The sequence below is a fragment of the Pholcus phalangioides genome, unplaced genomic scaffold (assembly GCF_987345545.1).
Source record: "Pholcus phalangioides strain wild (caught in Gottingen) unplaced genomic scaffold, Ppha-v1.0 ptg000007l_1, whole genome shotgun sequence".
NCBI lineage: Eukaryota > Metazoa > Arthropoda > Arachnida > Araneae > Pholcidae > Pholcus > Pholcus phalangioides.
Window position 1 is genome coordinate 8,310,073 of NW_028301600.1, and position 20,859 is coordinate 8,330,931.

General features: G+C 35.2%; 1 protein-coding gene across 1 annotated transcript in view; it reads right to left on the bottom strand.

Moving 5' to 3' along the window:
- The window catches only part of melt (ventricular zone expressed PH domain-containing protein melted), a 127,855-nt gene that overhangs the window by 87,076 nt on the left and 19,920 nt on the right, over nt 1-20,859 (bottom strand). The window contains exons 3-4 of the mRNA XM_089232622.1: nt 15,628-15,772; nt 5,799-5,973 (exon numbers count right to left, since the gene is read on the bottom strand). Of these exons, the coding sequence (XP_089088748.1) occupies nt 5,799-5,973; nt 15,628-15,772 (320 nt within the window). The remainder of the gene's footprint in view (nt 1-5,798; nt 5,974-15,627; nt 15,773-20,859) is intronic.

A 20,859-nucleotide genomic window follows, 5' to 3' on the forward strand; every position in this document is an offset into this window, starting at 1 on the left:
GCCATTAGGATCAGCAGGGTAGGACCTTTTTGTAATCGCTCTATTTTGTTTGGTCAAGATAACAAATATTTCGGTCACCACTGCGACAATCAGCTTTTCATGTATCATAGACAACACAACATATTGAATCAACATTCTGCTCCCGTCTGTAGAGTCACAAACTTCAACGTCTCCGCACTTGGCGACTGTTGGCCACAGTCTTTGGTGAGCCGCCGCAAACTTATGAAAAAGTAATGCAAACATGTAAATATTTTTTTTTTATGAAAATTCATTTTACATACATTGATTTACTTATTCACAGAGGTTTCAATTTATATATACAAGGATTTGTGCATGTGAAAAATTATTGTGTATTATAAATAAGGAATAATTTCTGTAGATATGCTTATCACATATTACATATCAGGTATATTTGTTAAATTAAGGTCCATAGTTACATTTTCTGCTCACAGTTTCTTGTAACATATTTTAATATGTAAATCTCATATTTAAATGCTTACATAAGAAAAGGGCATGCAGCAATTTTTGGAATACATAAACTAACCTCAAAATAAAATTTTAATCTGAAAGCAACAGGTTTTCTTCAAAAACAATTTCCCCCAAAAAACCCCATTTTCCACAAAAAATCCAGCCCGGGGGAAAATGGGTATCTACCCAGGGAGCAAATTTGATAACCCTGGGAAAAACCAAATACAGTCTATCCTGCTAATAGCAGATTCCAACTAGAATATTTTTCAGCTTAGTCCGACTTATTTTCGTGATCTTAACTCTAATTCTCACAAAGATTTCTCACTTAAAGCATTTTCCTGTTTATAATGTTTTTAATGACGGTTTTTTGAAAAATGTTATAAGCGAGATCCAATGTATATATAACCAAAAAATTTTTTCTCTAAATAGGAATCACTGGTCATGGTGACCTGACCTCTATTGTATACTTTTGTACAGGACAAAGGCATACATAGCACTGCTCCTACAAATGATTGACAAGTCATCTCAAGATTACCCACATAACCTCTTGCTTGGCTACAAATTTAAAATTGGAAAGATACCAACTACTTCAACAACCAGTACAAGAACATTTTCAATCAGAGGACCATAAAAGAAAACAAATAGGATGATGATTCGTCCAACAGTGGATCTATATCCAGATCAAATATCACTGACTCTAAAAAACTAATCTCAAAGGAACTAATGAAAGACAGCCAGAGATGTCTTCCACAAGAACTCACGCATCTGCCCGTCAGGGGTCAAAGCATATAGGTGAGATTTAGGAATAAACTGGCTGACCAACTAGCCAAAAGAACAACTAATGAAAGTAATGCAAGGGAATAGACCCCTGGATGAGTGCAGGGCCATCTTTAGAGAATCAGGGGCCCCTGGGCCAAGTGATTTTTCTGAGGCCTTACCTGGAAAATTCTAGAAAATTTCAACCGGTTCTCATTTTTGTAAGGCCCCTGGGCCATGCCCGGGTAGGCCCATGCGTTTGACGGCACTTGATGAGTGGTAGTTGTTAGAAAGATAATCGCCCTAGTTTATGTTATCTCTGTAATATATAGATAGCACTGCATGTCCATTGGTCATTTCCAGTTATCTGCATATGTGTGGGTGTACTTGTATCTCTCTCTCGCAATAAATAGTCTTGTTCCGGTCATAGACTCATTCTCACCACTTTTTAACAGCAAAGTGTGGTTCATGTTTTCACAATAAATCTATTTCGGTTTAGTAAGCAATCGTCTGGTGGATATAATAAATAGCATGGTGGAAGGGAAACTGCTGTTGTGGAGCAGATGGTGGAGGCTCTTTTCACTGCCAAAGAGCTGGATGCTTACTTATGACGTGAAGTGAATGAGTCAAAGCCAAGCAAGCCTACGTGTTGCTGATGACTCTCGTCAATAACAAAGTTTTGATGTCCATGAGCGAACAATGATCTGTCCTAAATATGTGGAACAAGCTAAAATCCACATGCTTGAAGGATGGAATGGTGAATCTGATTTTATGTCACAAAGGCTGGCTACCATGAAAAAGAAACATGAATGTTCGATGCATCTCAATTCATCGATGAACTTCTCGGGATCGTAAACGAGATGAGAAATTTGCACCCGTGAATTATTTCAAAGTGTGAAGTGGATGTTGTAGTTTATCTTCTGATGTCATTACTGGCGGAATATGATGTAATTAAGTCAGCTATAGAGAATCAGCCTAGTGACAATCTAAGTCTGGAATTTGTGACGAAAGGACTCATTGATGCTGAAACACTGATGCTGGAGAAAAGCACATCAGAACAATCAATCGAGAGAAATGCTTTTCATTCATCAGTGAAATTTTCATCATAGCTCAACTCAACACTAAAGGACAGTATGTTAGTGGTTTCTCCTCATGTAACTTCATCATATGTTCCTGTGTAATGTGGAACTGAACACAGCTGAGTTTGATGGCATCATCCATCGAACGCAGCTGTGAAAGAACTTGGGCTTCCAGTCTAAGACTCATTTTGTGAAGTCTGTACATTCAACATGCCAAGTGCTGAACCAATTGGGAAGAACCAAGGAAAAAAGAAACCGGGCCTATGGTGATGGTGTACACTGATGTTTGTGGTCCGATCACTCCAGCAACTTATGCGAGCAAGAGGTATTTCATCACTTTTATTGATGATCACTCGCACTTCATGGAGGTTAGATTGCTGAAAAAGAAAAGTGAAGTTTCTACAGAATTGATAAAATTTCTGAAACTGAATACTTCTGTAAAGAATCTCAGGTGTGATAATGCTAGCAAATATGCGAAAGGTGAACTTGTTCATTACACAACAGAAAATGGTATCATGTTTGATCCGCCCTCTTCCATATACTCCAATGTTGAACGGAGTTGTTGAACAAGTGAATCAAACTTTGTTGGACAAAGGGCGGGCCCTCATCTTTGAAGCCAACTTGCCTAAACAAGTGTGGGACGAAGCAATTCAAGCTGCTACAACGTATATAATTGAATTTCAAGCAATAATGTAAACAACTGTACACTGCGCAAACTGAAGTTTGGATCTGATCCAGATCTAAGAAATATTCGAGTTTTTGGATGCAGTACGTACCTGCCAACTCCTGCAGCTCTACGAAAGAAACTGGGTGAGAGATAGAACAAAATTATCTTCATCGGATATTGTTCAGTGGGATACAGACTCATGGACCCAGAGATGAAACGCATCCTAGTCTCCAGAAATGTAAAATTCAATGAAGAAAAGAAGGCTGTCATCACTGGCAATATAGTCGACCTGATCAATGATACAACCATTAAAGATATTTTCTCTTCTCAGGACAGTGATGGTGATCCAACGAAGAAGGGGAAAATAATAAATATTTTTTATGGGCATTGTATTATATTTTATGATGTACATATAAAGTCTTTAGTTCTTATAATATTTTTAATTGGGCTGCTGTATTTTAGAAACACATGGCATCCATATTTTTGTTATGGCCTTTTTTCTCAGCCACCTCACTGGGAATTTTACCTGTTGTGGCCTTGTATTTGTATTTGAAAGTGACAAAATTTGCCACGCCACACCAGAATGAAGGAGATCCGAAAGAGAAATGAAACAGCCTATCCGGTATTCTGATGCCTGCATGGCAATGATTGCCATAGAAAAAACAATATTCAATCTTTTTTGAAAGAGGAACAGTGACCCTGGAAGCAAGCCATGGACGAAGAAATGAAATGCATGATCAAGAACAACGCCTGGACTCTGGAGAAAATTACTATATAAAAGCAAGCAATCTCATGCAAGTGGGTCTTCAGAAAGAAACGTGATGCCAAGTACAAAGCTCAGCTTGTAGCTCACGGCTTCATGTAGAGAGGACTGGATTACAACCAGGGTTAGCAGGTTTTGACGGTTTAAACCATAGTTTAAACTGTCATGTAGAACATCCTGTCAAAAACCTCAAATATTGCTTTTCAATATAAAAATTCCCATTGCAAATACACACATTGATTGCATGTAATGTTTAAAAAGTCACTACATTATACAAAGAATACATACTTAATATGACTAAAATAATTTTCTGCTCTCTACAGAATTATTTCTGATATGTGTATTTTTTCATGTGAAATATACAATTTTAATAAAACACAATATGAAAGCTGAAGAACTATTTGATATTCTTCAATTCAACATGATTCTTGACCTCCTAAAATTTCTTAAACTGCTTATACAGTTTGTGTATTGATATAAACCATCTGCTGTACTCTTTTCATAACAGACAGGTGTTTAAAATGTTTTTACACCATATACGTGTATCTCAATGATAGAAAATCAGAGAGTCCAATATCATATATTATACCAAAGCAGAAGTGATTGCTATGGTAGAAGCAATTCAAGATGGTTTTTTTTGGTTTAAGAATATACCTATATATTATTTAAGACTATATCTTCTGTTAATTAATGTTGAAAATATTGTTGTATATGAAGATAATCAATTTTGTATGAAATGTGTAACAAATGAGAACAGTCATGGTAGACAAACATTTGGGCATTAAACTCAAGTTTTTAAGTGATGTTATCAAAGAAAATAATATCCAAATTGAGTATGTTTGTACAAAATCACAAATTGCTGATATGCTCACGAAGGCATTACCCAAATTTGTACTATATGAACTTACGCATTTATGCTGTCTGAAAATGTGAGATTAATGGTTGGTGTTAGAAAGATAATCCCCCTGGTTTGCATTATCTCTGTAATATACAGATGGTATGTCAATTGGTCGTTTCCAGTTATCTGCGTATGTGTGTGCTTGTATGTCTCTCTTAATAAATAGTCTTATCCCGGTCATTGACTCGTTCACACCTGTCTCTTTAACAGTAGTGGAGTGGCATTTCCATTCAATATTTCATTGCTATATTGCATTGTGTTATATTTTTGGAAATGTGAGGGTTTTTTTTGCTTACTTCAATATTGTATTGCCTTTAAGTGGGCAGACGCAATGGTAGTCAGAATTTTCATAGCAGAATATTTTATGTTGTCATAGACTCTAAAGTTTGGTGGGGGTTGTTCTGGCCAAACATCGTTTAAGGTTGAGAGAGATATAGACAGCTTGTTTTCTCTGTCCTACATTTCAAGGAAACATATTTACAAGATATTACGGCGAGGTGAACTTAGAAAGAAGACCAAAGATTACTTTTTTTTCAGACTTCACCGCGGCGTAATATCCAGATAATGCTTTCTTCATTATGTAAAGTTGTTTTACTTGTTGCATAGCTCACCCAGCAAGTGAGAGGACATGGGTTTGATTCCCCTCAGAGGCAGTTGAACTTTCTTTCCTGAATGCATCTTTGCATCAGCCAGTCGCTAAAACCTTTGGTTGCATACATAATCAGGGAAGAAGCGCAGTACTAATTCTAATAAATTTAAGTACAAAATAATTATGTGACATGATTTTTATTTGGATGTTCTATTTTTTTTTTAATTGAAATGAAAAAGTATTTCGACACTTTGGGAAGCATTTACAATCCACTTAAAGCAAATGATTTACTGCAAATATGCTTAAGAACCTCAGAGAAGACTAAAATGTAAATTTAAGGCATATTGTAGAATTGGGCTTTCTAACTTGAGCCTTTCATGAACTGCATTTGCAAGTTTGTGGGGTGTTATAAATTTTTTTAAAACAAACGTCTAAAACTTTAATGATTTGTAGCCTGTCTAATCTACCATTCACACAAAATAAATTCTAATTTTAATGCATTTTTTTGTTTTTTGAACTTGTCTTCCCATTACCTATATCTTTCTTTGATTTTAGAAACCAGAACAAATCATACATACCACTAATAATGCTATCAATGATAGGTTGAACATGTACAGCTAGAAGCTCTGCATTGTTTATAGCTGCTAAAGAAAGGTAACTTGACAAATTTCGGCTAAGTTCTTTGTTCCCACGATGCAGGAATTTCACAGCTACAGGAAGTGCTAATTTCATTACATTCTTCTTACTATGATTCTGAAAAACAGGTTGTATAAATAATTACTCATCTGGCAAAATAAGTTCGACATGAAACTGCCGATGAAACCATCTTGAGATTTTTTTTTATCAAGCATTAAATTCATTGTAGAAAATATTTTTGAACACTTGGAAGGTAAATAATAATCACATGCATCAGAGAAAGAGCGGAAACAAAGAAAAGCTAGATTTGCAAGTATGAGTAGAAGCTGCACTTATTTACATTACATTATTGGTGAATGCCAGGTTGGCACTTGCATCACAAAGGGGGAAAAAGATGCCACAAAAGAAAAAATAAACAAAATAAACAGAAAAACAATTAAAATAAACAAGCAAGTAAAAAATGAAATTTAGAAAAAATTTCTAAAATCATTTTTGAAAAAAAGCATATATAAAATTGTTATAAGTTAAAACCAAGATTGGGTTTCGACATGACAAGTCAAAATCCTTGATGACATGACAATTCATTCCACATGACTGCCGCCTGGCAGTCGAATGGTTAGGGAACTAGCTTCTCACTGTGCATGTCTGGGTTCAAATCCCGGTTCGGTCATGGATGTCTACTAACCTAACAAATTCCCTGGGCCGATCATGCTGATCCCTTGGGAATACGTGAAGATCACATTAAAAAAAAAGTGTCAAAACTGGTTTAAACCGTCAATAAATTAAGATCAATTACAGCAATGATATATAAATAAATGCCAAAGTTTGAAAGAAGTGTTTTTTGCATGGATGTTCCCACTTACTTTATATGGATTATAAGTTTGGGGGAGAACATATATAAAATTCAATCTACACTATAAATCACCTTTATGACTGTTTTCGATGTGATGTTCTACAAACCACCAGTTCTTCACATAATAGAGTATCATTAATCCAATTTAATATACGTCAACTTTATTTGTATAAAGTTTGACTATTCATGTATAAGAATCCCAATTCGTACCCCAGAATGAATATACAAAGAAACACTATGAGAGATCACATAATATCAATATCATATACTATTCATATATAAATAATTTGATATTATTAAACAGCAGCAAACATTTTATATGTTTAAGGCAGCTATAAAAAAATTGCATGCTGGAAATAACAGATATTGAGAGGTTCGTTTCATTCAATGGTTAATGAATTTGTAAATTTTAAGGAGAAAAATATGTATATATGTTTGGTGTAGGAAAATATATTTGTAATGTATCATGTAACACATCAGCCTCTAGTATAATATATGAAAGTAATATATTTGGTGTGACGTGCCTACAGCTATTGTTGAATATACCTTTGCATGGTGCCAAGAAATTTTGTATATAATTCATTAGTATGACCCATGGAAGGTTATTTATATCTCTTTGGGTCAAAAAGCATTTGTTTATGTCAAGAAGCGTTCAAGTAGCGTTACTGAGTTTATCGCCCCAAGGGATTGGAAACTTGCTAATGGTGTTCCGATATTTAAGAAGGGTAGTAGAGAAGCTGTGTCCAATTATCATCCTGTGAGTTTGACGAGATCCCTCTCGAAAATTTTGGAAATCATTATCAAAAGGCAGTTTGTGAAGTGGATAGACGAGAATAATGTATTGTGGTAAGGGCAAAAATGTAGATGTTGTTTACCTTGATTTTCAGAAGGCATTCAATCGGGTCAAACATGGTAAACTCTGGAAGCGTTTACACAAGATTGGGATTGGGGGCAACTTGCTGAATCGGAAAAAATCTGCCTTTGTGAAATCATAGGCCTCAAAAACTGTTTCGGCACCGGGACCCCCGAATTTGTTCTTTCTTTTAATGTCAAGTGCACACATTTGTGTTGAATCCAGAAAGTATCTCACAGTTCTAAATACCGTAGTACAGATTCCAGTGGACAGACCTGTTTAACGAATTGTTTTTGTTTTTTTTCCCTGGAATTTAATCGTTTTCTCTGTAAAGTAGCCATTTTCTAAAAATTGTCGGCGGGCCACAGCAAAAAACTCGGATTCGCGTGGCATGGGTTGAAAACTAGTTGAAGAATCTTCATGCAAATTTTCAACTTATTCTGATCATAGTAGAAGAAGTATTCGGCTTCTATACTTTAAGATTGTGATCAGTGGTTCTTTTTTAGTGTTTTCGGGAAAACAAAAAAAAAACCCTCAGAGGGCGAGCACAGTTGATCTCTCAGTATTTATATCAATAGATGGCAATCCATTCCATCCGAACAAAAAAAATTTATTGCTGCCATCTGTTAGCCAATTTTATAACCTTACACTATATGGACGTGAATCTTATACAGTACTATATATTTAACTGTCAAACATTGTTCAAACAGACTTTCAATGTAAAAGATACATACATTTAATTATTGAACATGGTTCGTACTCTTCCAACGAAAAAAAAATTCAAGGACTATTCAAGCACTTTTCAAGGTAAAACTTAAAAATTCAAGGAATTTTTTAACAAATGCATATTTTTTACATGAATAGGCACATATTTAATTTTGATTAAAACTTTCAGAGATTACATTTCTACCTACTTTATTTCACATCATCCGTAATGAATAAAGGAGGCCACATACACATATATATCATACAAAACATATGACACATTAAATAACACAGTTCGTGCCTGTCAATTTCCTCATTGAAACGTAGTTTAGTCTCTAAATATTGCAATTAATTTTCTTTTAAAGACAAAAAAAAAAACTCTTCTAAAGATAGAAAAAGATTAAATTATTTCTTTCATTAATTCTGAATTTACTTATTTCATTCATGATGAAAAAATTTCTTTCGTTAATGCTGAATAATTTCTTTCGTTAATGCTGAATAATTTCTTTCGTTAATGCTGAATAATTTCTTTCGTTAATGCTGAATAATTTCTTTCGTTAATGCTGAATAATTTCTTTCGTTAATGATGGAATAATTTCTTTTATTAATTCTGGAATTTTTTCATCAGTTCTGGAATTATTGCTTTATTAATTTTGAAATTATCTCTTTTATCAATGCTGAAATTGTCTGTCATTAATTTTGGAATTCTCTCATTAATTCTGTAATTTTCCTTTCATTAATTCTGTAATTTTTTCTTTCATTAATTCTGTAATTTTTTCTTTCATTAATTCTGGAACTATCTCTTTCATTAATTTTGGAATTATGTCTCATTAATTTTGGAATCATATCATCAATACTGAAATTTCTTTCATTTATTGTTTGAAACTCCTTTAAGCAACTATGGATGCCATTAAAAAATAACGGAGATGCGGCAACATTCAACGCGTCACGTGATCTTCCAAGGAATAATGTAGACCACTGACGTCATACCAGCGCCGGTACTAGAGGGCACGGGGGGGGGGGGGACTGATCTGGGTGGCAATTTTTAGGTGAACACCGTTATAAAATTATCGAATTCCGAGTTGGTGGGGGCGGCAAGACAATACAAAAATCCCAGTTATGGTCCTGCGTCATACTCCCTCCAGTAATATATGCTCAATGGATTTCAGCGCCGATTCATCCATTGAAGCACAGCTTGCATTTGGCAGCATTTTTGTCTGGCACACTCAGCAACCAATCTTGATAGAAGGGATTTTTCAGCCACAAGTAATTAAAAGTACACACACTTGTGCTACTCATTTTTTGTTTTCTTTCTTTAAAGAACCTTGTACAAAAGTGCTTCACATCACTCCTAAATAAATATTTTGTTGACAGCATGGGTGGAGTTACGGGGGGGGGGGGGGCAGCGTGAAAGGTGAAGTTGACTGATCTAATGTATATATGCATATATGAATCCGTAAGGAAGCTTCGCTCACTTACGGACCGAAAGGCTGAAATTATTTCGGCAAAAATTATGAAACTTTTTTTTCTAAGATATTGATTTCTCAAGTCCTTCAGAAAAAATACCTAGTACAGAAGTTTAATGACTTCCAACGACTCCAAATACGTCTACATACGATCACAGGATACATGCTACCATAAAGCCTGGTTGTTGGGGGGCCAGAGTGTGCCGACTGAGCTGAAGAAAAAAAAACAAAGATTGGAAGTTCATTTTGAACTCTAGCTTTTATTCCATAAAAGTTGCAAGGAAAAACAACAAGATCATTTACGATCATAAAAAAAATAAATAAATAAAACGGCCGACAAATAGTAACCGGCAATCTCAGGGAGAAAAAAAAACAATCCCGACATACACGCGGAAAAAAACTCGCCTACAGTATAAAGCCGAGCTCCCGTGAGGGTGAGAGCACGCTGTTGCGATTTACATATTGCGTCAGGCCGAGCAGTTCCACGTGCACAGAGAATAAAAAGGGAAAAAACATTCCACCATAGGTTTTTGGCGCCGCATGAACCAAACTGGATCATTTCGCAAAACGTGTTACATAATCACACTACGCGTTTGTGTATTCCTACCCCGTGGCGCATCAGCTACTCTGTCATCTGCATGCTCCGGTTTGAAGGGAAGCATCGAGCTCGATGAAGGGAAGTGAAAGAAAACAAAAATAAAAAGGAGATCGGTAAAACGAGTGGCGCACAACGCATTTGACTCCTCCAGGAGTAGTCGGCCAATCACGCCCGACGTAAAACACTACCGTGAGAATCGTTGTGCTCTCTAGGAAAACAGTCAAACTTGTTTTCTTATTATTGGTGAGTGGATGGCGTGTCACGCTGGCGATTCACTTTGCACGCGGCACAGAAAACCTGCTCCTAGGAAAACCCGGCTTAAGAATAATAGGAAAAAACGTGCTTTAAATGCAATTATCCAGGGTTATTGGCTGCTAAGGCTTTTTCCCTGTGCTTTGCACTTTTTTAAGGACGTCACTTATGGAGTAAAAAAAAAAGTGACGAAAAATAATTCGGAAAACACAAATTTTTCAAGGACTCTCACAGAATTCTTAAAAAAAAATTCTTTTTCAAGGATTCTCATGGATTTTCAAGGACTTTCAAGGCCTTGAAAATAAACTTTTTTTTTCAAGGACAGTACGAACCATGTTTAATACGTTCAAGCTCATCATTTACGTTGAAGTTATATGCCTGGTGATATCTGTCAAAGGCAAGTAAGTATGATCAATTTTTCAAAGTAAATGGATTGTCCAATCTGCATAGTCCAGCAAATTTTCGGTGGGTGGATACACTTTTCTTGTGTTCCGCTATTCGCGAATGGCTAAGCTCTTTCGCACACACTTCATCTCATGCTGTGATGCTTTAACCACGGCCGACACTATCTGGACTGCTTTTATTTAAAAGGAACCAAACGCCATTGTGGAGATGTACCAAACCAATCTGAACTATTGAAAAAAAGAGGTGGGACTTTTTTTTTTATCTAAATACCACAACAAAGTGGCATATAAGCTGTGATGCCGTCTTTCTTTCAAACCGAGCGCAACTCAGGTCTACCGCCATGGGCAATTTACTATCTAGTGAGTTGTGCTGGAAGTGTAAGTGCATATACCTAACAGTTTAGAGCGCGTAGCTAGTGTTGTGATGCCGTGATATACTTTATATACTTTGGCCGGTGATCCCTGGCTGAAGTATATATATGTATGTATTTCTATGAGCATATACGTATTTACATGTGCATATATACACTGCTCAAAACAATTAGGGGAGCACATGGTTTTAACAAAATTAAGCAAAGATGTACACCGATAAGTAACATAAAATGAATCATCCATAATTTAAAGCCTAGCAGGAAACGGAAGAAGAAAACTTCATATGCAAATCAAAGTTCATGACGTCAAAAACCAGAAAAAGGAGATAAGGGCAGAAATCGGGATGTTGCAGAAACGTCTGTTTTACTGCCGTAACTGTGAAATTCGATTGCGCAGTATTTTTTTTTTGAGACAAGGTGACTTGAGGATGTCTCAACAACGTGATTTACCGGAATCCATGGCATGGCGTGTTATAGACAGACTGGAATCCGGGCAAACACAACGTAGTGTCGCGGACGCTGTTGGAGTCGCCAGAAGTGTTGTTGCAAGGCTGTGGAATCGATTCCAAGAAACAGGAAATGTTAGACGTCGACCAGGGCAAGGTCGGCCACGCCCCACTACAGCAACTGATGACCGGTATGTACAGTTAACAGCCCGTCGAAACAGAGCAGAGAATGCTACGCAGCTGCAAAGACGGTTGCTCTTGGCAACAGGACAAAGGGTGTCCAGCCAAACAGTACGTAATCGGCTTCATGAGGGAGGGCTCTATGCACGTAGGACAATGGTCTGCATTCCGTTGACCCCACGCCACCGTGCGGCCCGAAGAAGATGGGCTGCTGAACATCGAGATTGGGAGCAACATGATTGGAGCCAAGTGCTGTTTACAGACGAGTCCCGATTCAGTGTGGAGTGTGACACCCGACGTGTTCTGGTATGGAGGGACAGGGGCACTCGAAATAACCCCGCATTCGTTCGTGAAAGGTCACAATACAGACAAGCTGGTTGGATGGTATGGGGTGGAATCAGCATAGGCGGACGTACGGACCTGCATATCATTCGGAATGGCACTTTGACGGCCCGAAGGTATGCAGACGAGATACTGCGACCTCATGTCATCCCTTACGCTGGAGCCATTGGAGATTCCTTTGTTTTCCAGGATGATAATGCCCGACCGCATAGAGCGCGTCTGGTGGAGAACATGCTTGAAGCTGAAACAATACAGCGTATGGAATGGCCAGCGTGCTCTCCTGACCTGAATCCAATTGAGCATGTTTGGGACATGCTCGAACGATGCATTGCTGCGCGACCAAGGCCGCCTGTTACTGTCCGAGACTTGCAGATTGCACTTCTTGAGGAGTGGAACAGTATTTCCCAAAGTCTGATCGATAACCTCATCGCATACATGGCAAACAGGTGTGCAGCAGTCTTAGCTGTTCGAGGAGACCACATGCTCTATTAAAACTCATGCATCATGTCTAAACAGTACTTTTTTTTATCGTTTACATGTAACCAAATGGTTGCCCTAAATCATCTTTTCATGTTTTTTCCATATTTTCAAAGAATTAAAGCTTAATTCCAAATTTTTTTACGTCTTTTTTCTGTATTGCGCATTGATACGCGTGTACTATCCATTGTATGCCAATACGTGGCTGTCTCGCACGGTTTTCTTCACTTTTTTGCTTGCTCCCCTAATTGTTTTGAGCAGTGTAGTTTAGTGGTCTAGGTTGTCTGTTTTGAGCAGTGTATATGAATAGTATTGTGGAACGAAAAGGCATATTTATTCCATAGACTCATTATTTATACACAGCGTGTGATCGAAGTGTTCAAAATTTTCAATGGGATGGATAGGATGGACCATGAACTTTTAGTACACCGCCAATCGACTGCTTTTACAAGGGGACACCAGTATCGATTGGTGAGGGACAATGCAAGGTTATGGTGTCGCAGGGAATTTTTCTCCAATAGGGTTGTTAATAAATAGATTAGCTTACCCCGGAGGTAGTGAATTATAACACAATTGACACGTTTAAAAAGAAATACGATGGGCATGTTGGGGTGAATCGAGAAGCTATCCATACTTAGAATAAGACAACCATAAGTATTCTTTATGGGCACTGTATGATATTTATCACGTATATATTGTTTATAATTTTTGTTAATTGCATTTTTAATTGGGTTGCTGTATTTTTGAAATATATGACAACCATATTTTTATGGGCTTTTTTTTTTCTCAGCCACCTCGTTGGGAATTTTGCCTGTTGTGGCGTTGTATTTGTATTTACAACATGAATGACATATCTGAGTATTACACTATTACACATTATTTGGAAACATTACATCCACATGGTTCATACTCTTCGAAAGTGAAAAAATTCAGGGACTATTCAAGCACTTTTTCACGCAAAATTTAAAAATTTAAGGACATTCATATCGTGGAGTTGATGATTTTTCAACAAATGAAATTTATTGAGTAAATGTTGAATATAAATAAAAAATTTCATTTTAATTTTGAGTTTGAAATGCTAATTTATTAAAGATAAATAATTTTGAAAATAATTATAGTTCTGCTTGTAGATAATATCAAATATCTTGTGGACATATCAATGTCCAAATGTCGTGCTTTAAAAAAAAAGAAAAAAAAAGACTACACTGTGCACACACACACACCAGAAATCATTTTATGCTTGAAACACTATTGAAATTTTCTTTTGATAAAAATATCAGAAAGCACATGTAGTCATATATGTAGGGTAACCATATGATCTGTATTTCCCAGGGCGTTCCCGTATTTTTATGTAAATCTTGGCCATCCAGACTTTTTCATAAAAATGTACAGTTATTTCCCGAATTTTCAACAAAGTCATTTAAATTTTTATTCTTTACTGAAATTAAGCATTAAAATTATTTTTCAAACTCTATAAATTATATTATGATAATTATGATGTCAAATTTATATTTTCATTTTACATTCTTGTCAAATTAATGGTTTTTTTTCAATGGAATTACTTTAAATCTATACTGCTTCAACACAATGGTGTTTCATTTTCTGCCTTTGGTGCTTTTTGCCAATTTTAGCAATAACTGGCAACTTCGCTTACCTTTAGCATGATTTTTGGTGACAAATGGAGATTTTGCTGTATTTTTATTGAGGAAATATGGTGAACATACATTTATGTAACAGGCATTTATTAATATATTAATTCAATAGTTTAAAATATATTGAAGCAATATCTTATCCATGCAGTGTTTTATAGCCAGATTTTATGCAACACCTTTTTAAACCCAGAAATATCTCAGATATGCGTGACCATAAGGCCCGGTTCAAACACTGTCTCGTAACTTATCATTGTTGATCCACTCATTTTTGCCCCAGTGGAAAATGTTTTGGGGGAACAAAAATTCATAGAAGAAATTCCCACAAACAAAATTTTTCAAGCACTTGAAAATATCAGTTTTTTCAAGAACTGCAATGATTTTTCAAGGACTTTTAAAGACTTGAAAATGAATTTTTTTCAAGGAATTTCAAGCATTTTCAAGGGCTGTACGAACCCTGTTCTATTTGGAAGTATACCTTTCAGATCAACGCTTTGCCAGTAAAATGCCATACCCTGTTTGCTATGCACCCAGTATATCCCTAGCTTAATATGAAAGGTTTTTGCCCTGCAGTCCTATCAACTTCTTAACTTGGTACTATTGGATAAACCAGTCCCCCCACATGCACACACAAAGCAGAATGTTTTGAATTGTTCTGCAATGAGCCCTCATCTGATCGAAAATGTTCTACAATGAAGTAAGTCTTTTCTGCACAAAAGAGTTCCTTTTTTTCTTTCCTTAAAATTCTTCCAAAGATTTTTCTGCAGCAGCACTGATTGTTCTGTGATGTGCATCTCAAATTTTGGTATAAGCTGTTCTACTTCAGGAAAATGAGAAATTCTGAAAGTTTTGGCACTGATAGTTCTTTTACCCAGTCATTATATACCTGTGGCCCCTACCTCCCCACTAGAAAATATTAATTGTATAACTTGGGTAAACTGTAGTTCTTTTCAATCACTTTGCCCCATCCTTGACAAAATTCAGACACATCCTTGGAAGCTGCAATGCATGTTTTGCAGGGATAACAACTGGGATAAACCATTTCACACTGTTGCCATTTTTTTAAAGATATGGACATGGATCAAAGAAATATAATGTTTCTGTCATTGAAACATTACATGATGAGGTAAAACAAAACAAAAAAAACAAGCATAATGTAAAAATTTAAAACTCACTAAAAAGATGCAGCTGACTATGTCTGAGGCGATTTTAGCATGAGGTGGATCTTCATCCTTTGGAGAAGGCCTTAAATCATGGCTGAGACAAGATTCTAAGAGTGAGACCATAGCAGGAGCATGTTTTTCTATGGTTCCAGTATCTCTGTAAATTAACAACAAAATTCAACTTACTATAATTGATATAAATACCGAAGATCAAACACAAAACTTCTCATCATATGTCAGTTTCAATATTTGAATTTTTTTTCTCAATTGTTTAAGCATATATTATCCAAATATCATACTATCTAAATTGCAGAACAGAAAAAAAAAATCTTCATCGTTGTAAGAAATTATTCTAATTCTGCTGCAGCTTGAACAAGTGATGTTATTTTGTGAATATATTTGTGACAATGCAACACAAATGTATGGTAATGATAGATCAAATCTTTATGGTTTTGGATCCAAAACCACAGGTTTTCAATTAAAGCATGTTAATTGTAATATCGAAACCACAGGTTTTGATCCACAAATTGAATTGTGAAATATTCAATTCAATTTTTGAAAATTGAATTTTCACAAATTGAATTGAACACAGGTTTTGAATTAAAGCATGTTAATTTTAATTTGGAACCCCATACTAAAAATTGATTAGGAAGTTATATGAACACCATCATATAAGAAAATATGCTCATAAGCTGCAACATAACTAAATTTATTTTTCATTCAAATCTTTTCATGTACATTGTTTTTTTTATGAAGCCACAAAATGAATTTTTAAGAAAAATCATCCAGTTTTCTCTTCTACAAGTCATGACAGCTTCACATGATCTGCATCTGTGGATGAGTCCAACATTTCTTATTAAAAATTACATTTCTAATTACATTTTTAATTGGATTGCTTTATTTTTGAAATATATGACATCCATATTTGTTACATGCTTCTTTTTCTCAGCCACCTCGCTGGGCATTTTGCCTGTTGTGGTGTTGTATTTGTATATGTATAGCTATATTAGGCGAGGCCAACCCCCTCGAATATTTTCATATACACCATCAGAAAAGGTGATTTCTGCATGAAAAAAGGTGGTAGGGTTTAATTTAAAAAAAGAAAACATTCTCAGGAAGAGAACCACTCAGTGACAAAAAATTGTTTGCTTATGTGTGTATGTTAATCTTTTTATTTATTTATTTATATGCTTATATGATTTATACCAAACTGTAATTTGTGATTGCCAGTAAGGGCCATTTGGCTCCTTGGTAACTTTTTTGCTCCCCTTTTCTCTGTATATTTGACATTTCTCACTAATAAAGTATTGCATTGTATTGTATGTCTATCTTTTGACATTTTTGTTCTACAGTATTGTTTTATCTAAAATGAAATATGATTTCGCTCACTCGGACACTGAGTCCCTTGATCACGTGAAAACAACAAAAAGATAAAAATTCATTAGATGGATGCTAAAGGGTTGAAAATAAACTGACATTCGTAACTCAAGATTAGAAATTATAGTCACCTGAATGATCAATATTAATAGAACTATATCAAGTGCATACTGGAATATTATTTTTTGTCCAAAATTTCCCCCCAAAAATCCCCCACCCTGAATAACTCAACAATAAAAAGCAATTTTATAAATTTCAGACAAATGGAAAATAATGGTCTCTATCACCATTGTAAAATCTATCAGAAATGCGTGAAAATAATTATTGTAAATTTATCAAAAATGTTTGAATTATGACCTCAATTTTTGGCACAAGTTTAGAAAATTCAGTCAGAATTAAAAAAAATAAAATGCTATATAGCATATAGCATGAAAGCATAAAGGGTTAGGGTGGCATGCAAATTTCAGAAAATAAAAGATTAAGGCACCACTCAGTATACTGCATAATACAATCAGAGGCGGGTTGAGACATCATTTCGGCACATAAGACCAGTAAAACTACCGCAAAAACTCCCAGTGGTGTTATAATTTTTCTCACTGCGTCAGAATTTTCAGCAATTGATCAGTTTGCAACATAGGCAGGAAATGTCAATATTAGCAATTCAGTAAAAAATCATATTTTTATTAGAAGCAAAAGCATATAATCTCATTAATTTCTTAAAATTGTACCAAATATGATAAAATCGTAATGGTTGGCAGGTATGTACAACCACTGGATGGTCTTCCCTTCCATATTACACAAAGGATTTTTTTCTCTTTTCTCCTATACCTGGGAGAAGCTTCCTCTTATTTTTCTAGGCAATGCTATTCATCACCATGGGGCATGAGTATTCTAAGAAGGTTCATCGCTTCAGAGAAAAAAATAAGGTCTTTTTCAGGAGTGGCTATAAAAAGTAAGGAGTAATAAGTGCCCTTCAAGAGAGGAAATAAAAAGTTAAGAACTTTTTAGAGAGTTTGCAAGGATGTACAAACCCTGACATTTTTCATCATATATAGGATCAATTTCTTATCACCAATAGACCGGGTAAAACTAGGGCTTTTGTGTTCACTTTTCATTCGACAGAGAATGTGATGTGTGAATAAATAATGAATCCATTTGTATGTAAACTTCAGTCAATGTCATCATTAGATAACTAATATACAGGGAATTCTATATATTTCCTTGCAACTTATGACTGTAATTGCTATTCAACAGTGTGTTTGAGTTTTCACTTTTCTCCATTTTAATTATGTGTGGGGTGTTTTTAAACACATTTGATCATTTTTGTCGCACCACTGTCATTTTCTGCACACAAGGGCTAATTAGACCGGGACCTACAATTTATTCCAGATTCTGAATGGCAGGCTTGTTTTTTATACCTGTCAAGGGCAGGGTTGGCAGGTTTTTGACACGTCTGTTTTTAAACTGTCACGTCAAAAACCTCAAATACTGCTTTTCAACACATAAATTCCCTTTGAAAATACGCACATTGATTGCATGTAATGCTTAAAGTGACTATGCTGCAATACATAATGTGTGATTTTAAAATATTCTTCCCCCCCCCCCACATAATTATTTTGGACAATTATATACATGTATATATACTTGTAAAATATAGAATTTAAGTAGAGCATAGCATAAAACTACGGAAGGATATGTAATGTATTCAAGATAGTTTCAACCTTCTTAAATTTCTTCAACTGTTTATTTATATATGAATATATATATATATTTGTATATCAACATCTGCTCTACTTTTTTTTTTACAACAGATACATGTTTAAAAAGTTCTTTCATGTTTGCTATATATAATGTTGATTTCTGTTATTATATTATCTAGACAATCCCAGATATTTAAACAATATTCTTATTGTACATAACATTAGAATATATATATCCAGCAATCAAAATACTAAATTATCCTAAAATAATTTTTCCCCTGAAAAATTAATTAGTTCATTATTAGTCAAAATTTTTCATTGTTACCGCAGTTTCTATTCTTGGGTTACATTTGGTGGTATATTTTTAAATGATGTGTTTTTTTCCCCTTCAAAAAGACCTTATAAAAGTAGCCTGAATATACATATTTTTTATATAAAGTATCTTAGTTACTTATATATAAGTATAAGTTATATATTGTATAAGTTATATTACAATATCAAAATTGCTAATTCTTACCACATTTTCTAACCTTGGGCTATGCATTCTGACGTTCTATTTTTAGAAAATTTTCTTGAATGGGGATTGCATCACAGATCTAAATGTAGTGGTATATTATCTCACAGGGTTTTGTTTTTCTTTTTCCTTCACCAAGAAGCAGCAACAGTAGTGACTGCATTATCATGCTAGGGGCAGATGGTCTTATAATCCAATAAAGACACCAGCTGCCCTTAGAGGACAAAGACCAGTGTACTAGAGAAAAGTCCAACTTTGCTATTTATTGTTTGAATTGTAAAGTAGTGAGGATTAATATGGAAACCAATTTCATTTGATATTTTTTTATGTTTAGTGAAACCAATTTCTAAGAAATCATAAATATTTAGTCTATTATTAGTTTGGAATATAATGAATCGTAGTGGAAGGCCACATATAGTGGAAGGCCAGCATATAGCCTGGCAAAATTTTGATAAAATAGAGAAAAATGGAAAGATATATGCAAAATGCATTAATTGTGGAGTTATGCGATGTAATCGTGTGGACAGGATGAAGAGCCATATAGCTCAGTGTATTGGAAGGGGCAATGATGTTGAACAAATACCTGATGTACAAAAAGCAACTACATCAACATCTACAGAGTCCACTGCTTCACAGCCTATTATTTTGTTGGAATCAACAGAACCTGAAATTTTCACTCAAAAAAAGAAGCAAAAAATTGATGACTTCATTGTGAAATCAAATTCTGCTACAACTAAAAAAATTGATTTATTAGTGGCAAAGTTTTTTTATGCCAATAATATCCCATTCAGTGTTGTTGAACATTCAAGTTTCAAAGATCTAGTTTCTGCTTTGCGACCTGGTTATAATACCACAAGTAGAAAAGCTTTGGCTCAGTCATTGCTTGATGAAGTTACAAGAGAGGTTGAGAAAACTGCAAAAGACCATCTCAGTGGAAAAGCTGTAACTTTAATTGAAGACGGATGGAGCAATATTCATAACGATCCAGCCATAGCTACATGTATACATTCTGAAGGTAAATCCTATTTTCTTGAAGCTGTTGAGTGTGGTGCTATTATGAAAAATGCAGATTACCACAAGCAAATAATTGACAACTCCATACGTTTGGCCCACGATAAATATTCTTGTGAAGTAAAGGCAGTTGTAACTGATAATGCGAAAGTAATGGAGAAAGCCAGGCAACTTTTGCTTAATGAGATTGACCAAAATTTAATAGAATATGGGTGCTCTTCTCATTGGCTCAACTTACTTGGACAAGATCTAATACCTGAAGCTGTGCTCAAACTGGTGGTTAAAATACAAAAATACTTTAGAAACCATCATTTGCCGTCAGGATGGCTTAATGAACATATGGGGTCAATAAAACCCCAATTACCTGGTGATACTCGATGGAAGAGTACACTTACTTGTCTTGAAACATTTTTACACAATAGGCCATTTTTTTCAGAAAATAGTAGAAGATCACGAAAATGACATTGACAAAGGAATTGTTATTTTAATCAACAATTATAATTTATACAAACAGTGTAAAGATCTTTCATTCCAACTCAAGCCAATAAGTGTTGCAATGGATATTCTTCAAACAGATACAGCTACAATAGCTGACTCATGCCGTGTTTGGCTAAGCCTTCTCAAAGAAAGTGCTCTTCAGCC